The sequence below is a fragment of the Leptosomus discolor genome, chromosome 4 (assembly GCF_034619465.1).
Source record: "Leptosomus discolor isolate bLepDis1 chromosome 4, bLepDis1.hap2, whole genome shotgun sequence".
Classification (NCBI taxonomy): domain Eukaryota; kingdom Metazoa; phylum Chordata; class Aves; order Leptosomiformes; family Leptosomidae; genus Leptosomus; species Leptosomus discolor.
The window spans coordinates 3,672,455-3,680,362 of NC_141394.1; the positions used below are offsets into that span (position 1 = coordinate 3,672,455).

The following is a 7,908-nucleotide window of genomic DNA, read 5'->3' on the forward strand; positions in this document are numbered from 1 at the left end:
CAGACCCAGATGAACTGAAACACAAGACCTTGCATAATTCATACATTTAGAATCAACTGGCCCAGATACTTTACAGCTGATTTCAAGACTGATCAATTACTTTGGCATCGAGGAAAGCCTCACTAATCTGATATTTACAAAGTCTTCTAGTCATGGAGAAGTTGTTTCCATACAGCTTCATTCAAGCTTAGTGCTATAAAAAATTATGCCTCAATCCATTTAATTAGGGAGAGACTTCCATATGTCTGATTCAGGCTGCTTCCAGTCTTCTCCCATCAGTCCTTTCAGGTTCAAATCTTTGAAAAATTCCAGGCAATGACTGCAAAGAGAGGAGAAATGAACAAAAAAGTTTTAAGTCTCGTAGTATGTGTCTTAATAAAAGGCATTATCCTCAACAGGTTTTAATTAGGTGTTATTGGACAGGAGCTTAAGCAGAATTCCACATGTTCACCTTGCAAAACTTGGGTTTATAAATAACAAACAATTACGTGTTTCTGAAAATCTTGTAAAACGCAGGGCACAATCCTCAGCGATGAACAAGCATCACACACCATGAAGTGAACACAGTGCTCACCTTTTAAACTCCCTCAACTTCTGTTGCCTGAACTGCAGTCAGAGCAACAGCACAGCGATATCCCGACTTACCTGCACTCCAACAGACTAAAAATTTACAACTTGGGTGACCAAGTGGAAAAAAAAAAATAAAAAATAAAAAAATCACATCACAGGGATACACTTTCCTCACAGAAAAGAGGAAGGCTGGATAGGATAATGAAGCTAGTAAACATATTTTTTCTCTAAGATTAGAAGTCTTGTTTTCTTTTAAACATCATGAATCAGTTCTTGCTAAGAATTTCTCCTTTAGGCTGCCGTACAAAAATAATAGAAGACAGACACTGAAGCCAACTGCTAACTAATACTTACATTAAACAACTGTCAAACAGTAGACAGAACATCTGATACTACAGTAATCTTTTAAGGTACATGGAATTCTCTTATTAAGAATTTGTAAAAATAAAGACAAACTAAGAGCAATGAAAGTAGCAAGGAGCAACCTCTTTGCATAATTGCATCTGCTACCAATGTCTGAAATAGTCAAGGGGTTTTTTTGAAGGGGTACTACAGAAAGAATCCCTTCCTGAAAGATATTACAGGCATTCTCCAGTTCATCACAGAAAAATAAATCTATTTCTTACGGAACACAGAGAAGGTATTTTATTAGCAATAGCTTAGAATGTTTTTAAATAAACAGTTGCAGAAGCTACATTTTTCTTAAAGGCAAAGAAAGGGTAAGTTATCTAACATTTACCTTACCTGACTGTCATTGTATGTTGAGTAACAAGTTTGTGTAAAAACTATAGTGTATCCTCTAGAGCTAATTCATTTATAAAAAACGCCCAGAAGTAGCAGTTTTTAATCAAATCATCTCAGCCTCACAGTCAAAAAAAATACACAGGCCCAAAGCACAACTTAAAAATCAAGATATTCTAGTTTTTCTATTGATACTATACATCCTTTCATTACACTTCTCGGTTTAGTCTGCCTTTCCAAATGTTTCCATGATATCGAGCCATCTGTAGAGGTGAGGTTGTTTAGAACAGCAGGGGAGAAGCGAAAGAGACTTACTGGAAATGTATGTGGTGAAATGAACGCTAAATGACATTACAGGAGGTGCTGGAGGCAAGGAAAAAGCAGAAGCACCTATCCATGGATTAGCCGAGGAAGGCGATAAAACAGATGCCAATGGTGTTCAATGCATTATTTTCGATGCACCTAGGGGATAACGCAGAAATCAAGCACTAATTACAGCTATCTGTCTCGGAGCTTTATACAAAGCACAGGGCCAATGGATCCGAGGCTAAGCAGTGTAATTAAAACACTAGCGGCACTCAATCTGAGAATCCGATTAGCTTCCTGTAAATATTCCGCAAATAGGGCAACTATATTACAAAAGAGCTAATTTTATGCTTACAAATCTGGTTTCTGTCCTTCCTGTAGTTCATGTCGAGGCACGGGATAAAGCGCTTCGTATTTTCTCTCTTCTCCCGAGCCATGAATTGCGAATGCATTGAACTTGTTAGTGCATGGTGGAAAATAATTCCAAGGAAGATGAGCTTTACCCTCCCATTTGGTTTTCATTCTGGTCACCTCAAACTCTAAAGGAAGTTCTTCCTGTTAAAGGAGAAAAAAAAGGTGAAGTCATCTTCCAGTCAGGCAACGGGTACTTAAAACCAACTAGTTTTCCTATACATTGACCACTTACTTTCCATACTCTTCTTTTGCCAGAAAGCAGCAGCAACAAGTGTTGTCCATGGCTGTCAAAAAATCAGAGCACAATTTTCTTAAAACGATGCCAAGTTACAAGTATACTGTTCTGCCACAAATTTGTACATTCTTCACATTGGAACAATTTCTGTACCCAGCCTTCCTCACACATGTACCTTTCAAGCACTAGAACTGGAGATGCAAATTAACATTTGTGACTATTTCAGAGTGCTGTACTTACGGACAAAGTTCAACTTCTAAATAGTGTTCAGTTCTGTCACTCAGGAAAAATGCTTCCACAACTAAAGAAAGAAAAAGCAGGCTGTCAGTATTTCATATTAACTATTTTGTAATAACCCGAGACCTTCATATCCCACTAAAATAACCCCATTTTCATGACTTTCGGTCTGTGCCACGCCAGAGCTTGACTAGCTGTGTACATATTACTGACAGCTTCCTAACTACGGGAAATGCTGTGCCTTAATTGTAACTTCAAGAGCTTTTATTTTTAATGCCCATCATCATAAAGAGCTTTATAAAAGTACTATAATAATTTTATTACTTGAGCAATTCCAGCTTTGGAAACATTCCTCTCGATGCAGCAGAAAAACATGGCAAATCTACTAATTAATGTTAGCTAGTAGAACCTATCCTTAGGATTTCAATTCTATTTACCTACTGCAAACGAATTTATATACATGCCACAAAATTATCTTGATACTCAAGTATGTCAAGCCTCTGTTATTCCTGAAGTTATATGAGTAATCCAGAAACTAAGTTTGAATGCCCGTACTATTGACAGGATCAGAAGGAGTCAGCCTCATCGTTCCTGAAATCAATCCAGCTCACTGGACTCTATCTCTTTAGGGCCACCAGGTGACATAACACTCGCTGCTTCTCCCAGTCAGTTGCATTGTCGCACTGCCATAAAACCACCACTCACCTTAGGGGCAGCAGCGCTAGTGATGAAAATCAACTCGCCACCCAGAAAAAGAACATCACTCCATACAGTTTGGGGTAGTTTTCAGCTGAATATAGCAAGAGGCTTACAGTCACTTAAGGAGCTGTTTACGGGTAAGGCAGTGATTGCCACGAAACTCTTCCCCAGTATTCTTTCCCGGACCGCTCAGGATATAAACAGAAAGGAAATTTTTTACTTTACATTTCAGATCTGATCTTTAAAAGCAGTAGTGTGAGCAAAGAAATGGAATTAGATGTCATACCCTCTGTTAGATCAGTTTGGAAAAAAACAACCATCATAGACTCTTAGGTAAAGACCAGGCTTATTAACTACAGGGGAACATCAGTGTTTCCACAAATCAGACGTATTTGTAGCAAAACAGCTACACTTACCCTCATAGTCCCACAGTCTCCTGAAAGGTTTCCCCGGCTCCCCAAGTGGTGCTGGAGGGTCGTTAAAGAAGGGAGCAGTAACTTCCATTACCAGTCCTGCCTTGTCAGACTTCAGCCCAACTGTTACCGGCTCGTGGCTCACAGGTAAGCCATCCCACGTGTGTCTAATTGTAAATTCCATCCTCGTCCACTACACAAAGGAGAAAGGAAGGTCCTGTCAAAGAAGATTTCAGATGCTGTTTCAGCACTAAAAGCACTGTTGGCTTGGCCAGGAAAAAAGCAGACTTTTATACAAAGTCAATCATTAAATCCTGGTTTTAGGCACCAGAAGAAACGAAACAGGTTAGCTTTATAAAGCAACTTAATAAACAGTTACATGAATGCTTTTCACAGGTTTTTATATGTGCACAGTTACAAATCACTCTGAAGCCTTACCAAGCTTAAGGCATTTCAACTATGTACCTAAACAAACACCTTCCAAAACCACCAAAAATATTTATCAGGAGAACAGATAAACAAAAACAAAGTCTTTACCACATGACCTTCAACGATTCAGTAATACGAGAAAAACAGATTGAGAAAAACACGAATCTGCGGTGCAAGAAACAGAAACAATTAGCTAAAGCTTTCCTTCACTGCCATTGCAAACCAGCCAAACTAAAGGATTTCAGGGAAAACTGCAAGCACATCTTGTTAAACACACTGAACATTGGCAGAGCAGCAAGAACAAAGAATACTGCACTCTAACAGCTGATGTTACTTAGAAATAACTGTACAAGGATTAAGAATAGTCTTAATCTATTTAATAAGCAAAAGAACCAGCAGAACCCAGTTTCCAACCAGTTTATGGCCCCTTACCCCTCCCCTCCTCAGTATTACGAGTTCCTTCCCATCTCCACAAAAGCGATCCTTGATTTGTTCCCTCACACATCCCCCGGCCACACAGGAAGGGAGCTGGTAGTGTGACTGGGAATTATGCACGCACTGTTAAGCCCTGTGACCGGAGAGGTGCTAGCTCAGCTGCGTTTCCTTCAGTTGGGAACACTAAACTGGGTTATTTTATCTCTACCCAGACACCCATTTACTGGGGACTCACAGAAAGGTAAGTGTAACTTACCACACCCTGTGGGTGTTACCAACAGGTGTACTACATGAGACAGAACACAACCAGAGGCATCACACTTGCCCATATGCCACAGCCTTGCTCTTATGACTGCACATTAACTGCGTGTCATACCCTCTGCTACAGTCACGCTAGCTTCCCGTCACTGATGTTCACGACAAAAAGCACAAGACCTCCTCTCTAACTCAAAAGTCAGTAAAATAGCTAGGATGACATCAAGGAAGTAGATATACTCACAATCAAGGAGATGATGATGTGACCAACGAAATGTAACAGATTAAAGAAAATTTGAGGCAATAGATTTAGCAATTAGACACCTTAATTTAACAAGTCCAGTAAAAAATGGAAGTCAAATATTGGGACTATCACTTCTGACCAGATTGTATTTGAATAAACTGAAAACTATTTAAATTCTTATGTCAGCATTTTAACTGCATGATATGCTAGACAAGCATCAGATTTGCTTTATGCTTGAGACCTGGGATAGCCCTAGAAACTATGAAAGACTCTACCATCACCAATGGTCACTCCTACACAAGCGTCAGGTTTCTTGAAGCAAGACGACACACGTTGAAAGAAAGCAGTCAGCGTACAAAGCGTGGAGAGAGAAGACACCCAAGAGTGTCCTAACAGCATTCCTGAGCCAGCAGAAACTGGCTCATAGTCCAGTACTAGTAGTAACTCAAATAGGCAAAGCTAAATCACCCACAGGTTGAAACAAAAAGAGAGAATTAGCAAGAAAAGTTTTTGTAAGCAAGTGTAGCGACAACTCTCCTGCAACAATTACAACCTACACCACCATATAAAGAGCAGTACGTTAAACAACAAGTCTCTTTCACAACACAAACAGCTGCTGAAACAGATTCAATGGGCTGTTTGGCCTTCAACTGATCTACACAGGAAATGTAGATGAGTGTTGTGGTTCCGATTTGCTAAGCCGCAAACACTGAGCAGCATAAGCATGAAGTATCCACAGATGGCAAGACCCTTCCTAATGTTTTCTAAAATGCAGAGGAATCCTGTAAATGGAGTGCACATGCTTTATGTGCGCTTACTGTTCAAGGAAACACGATGGAATTCCACAAGTAGGGTCACTTACTCAAAAGAGTAAAGTTAAGAGAAGATGGGTGCATTTAAGAAAATTAATGAAGTGTTACAAACCCTTTTTATACTACCCTGTTAAATTAACATTATGCATTTAGAAGTCTGCGTGTCCTTCTAGTATGTTATTTTCAGTTTGTGCTGATATATTTAACTATTTGCATTCACTAGTCAAGGCAATATCTGGAATACCTGTTTGAAAATACTGCAAGATTTCAATAGTGATATAAAATAATATAGCCTTCTAATAAAAGTAGCCTGGAAAGATCTTAAAATCCAGGAAGAATTACGTGACTAGTTATTAGAATTCCTGACTGAAGCAAGCAGTGTGCAGCTTCTCCTCGTTCCCAAGATTAGAAAGGTTGTCTCAGCAAAAGAGTCACAACATATCAAGTTTGTTTGTTTTTTAAAAAAAGGAGTGAAATAATTAAACTTGCTAAGCTACTTTAGACACTACAGTAAAATGAAGATGAGACACAAGATGCATCACACATTCCTATTTGTAACTGTATGAGAGGCAGGTAACTTTTTTAGGTAAAAACCCTAACTCCAGCAGGGACAGCTTACAGCGCACTGAAAGGAACGTACTACAGATTTAGCCCATTGTTGTAAACCAGCATTACTCTTCAACAGCAAAACATGAAATTCTAAAAAGAACCATAAAATAACACGAAAAATTGCAAACATCCACTAGCTTTTATTAGACGTCTACCTAGCGCTAAGGTTGCTCGACTTACAGGACAGGAGATCTAAGATTTTCCAAATTAATAGCTCTTGGTGCAAGTTTTAAGTGTATTACATTGCACAGACTGGTTACTAGCACACTTTCCAACTGCAATAAAACCAGCAATGCACAGCAGCGGTGTAACAGTAAATTAAAACAGCGAGAGGAAGCCTTTCATTACTTTTTAACACTACCCCTCAGCCAGTTGCTAACACACTGATGCAAACGCTAAACGAAGTAAGTTTCACAGCAAGTACTTTCTCACCCATTTAACAGCACTCACACCCCCCCGTACGGCCCCAAGCCGCTACCCAAAGCTGGCAGCACCTGGCCGATAGCTCGGACCTCAGCCCCGGGAGCTCACCGGCAAGGAGAAAGCTGCTGCCGCTGCCGCCATCACCTCACGCCTCCCCTCACCGAGGGGATTCACGGCTCCCGCCCCTACCGACGACGATAACTAAAACCGAAACACGCAGGACGCAATTACGCTGGTGTTTTTCTTAATTGCTCCAAGAAGACAGGGTGTAAAGTTGTAAACCGACCTTTTACTGTAGTTCAGCCTCCGTGACTAGACACGGGCAGGAGCTCCCAGAGGGCTCCGAGCTGTTCCCGCTCTCGGCTACCCCCAGCCACTACCAGCACCAGCGTTTCCCAAAGGGAAGCTTAACGCGTGAGCGCCTACCTCCCACCCACAGGTTCCTCAGAGAAGTTTAACAAGGGAGTTCTCACCCCTCCTGATAGAGGAAACCCGCCTCCGCTCACGCCCGCCGCCTCCCGCCCTGACCAGCGCCCGCCCCACCGCGCGTGCGCACACACCGTCTCCTCCCTCCCCCTGCCGGCAGCTTTCCTCAGCTCCGAGGCCACGTGACCGACGCGCGGCGGTTGGGGCCGGGCGCGTTGCTGAGGGAAGAGCGGGGGCGCGCGCAGCTCGCGGGGCCGTGCGCGCGGCGCCTCTGGCTGTTGGCGGGGGCGCGGCGCGAAGCGGCGTCGCCGTTATTTGAGGCGCCACCCGCGGCCGTTTCGCTCTCGGGTCGCTGCACCGGGCTGAAGGGAAGGAAGGGGAACGGTCAAGCTCCGAGCGGGAGGCTGTGGTGACTGTCCCCGCTCTACCCAGGCGTAGCCGTGGCTTTACTTGGCGGAAGAAGTGGGAGCCCGTAGGCGAGGAGAGCGCGTTCTCGGCAAGTTACTGCTGCCGCCTCTCGCCCTACCCGTGCGCCGGTGAGGCGGAGCCCCGCCGAGCACCGGGGGCGGCGAGCGGCTGAAATAACCGCCTTCTCCGGGAGTCTTCGCAGCCCTTCCTGAGAGGGAACTCTGGGCGGCGGTGAAGCTTTCTCCTGGAAAT

The 7,908-nt window shown here is 42.8% G+C and overlaps 1 protein-coding gene across 1 annotated transcript; it reads right to left on the minus strand.

Annotated features, from left to right (window-relative positions):
- Positions 1-219: 219 nt before the first annotated feature.
- On the minus strand, positions 220-3,799 carry C4H4orf33 (chromosome 4 C4orf33 homolog). The gene is made up of 5 exons (XM_009957661.2): positions 3,619-3,799; positions 2,507-2,567; positions 2,264-2,315; positions 1,973-2,172; positions 220-319 (listed from the first exon to the last, which is right to left on the minus strand). Exons 1-5 carry the CDS (start codon positions 3,797-3,799, stop codon positions 220-222), a joined length of 594 nt encoding a protein of 197 aa, XP_009955963.1.
- Between the last annotated feature and the right edge of the window lie 4,109 nt (positions 3,800-7,908).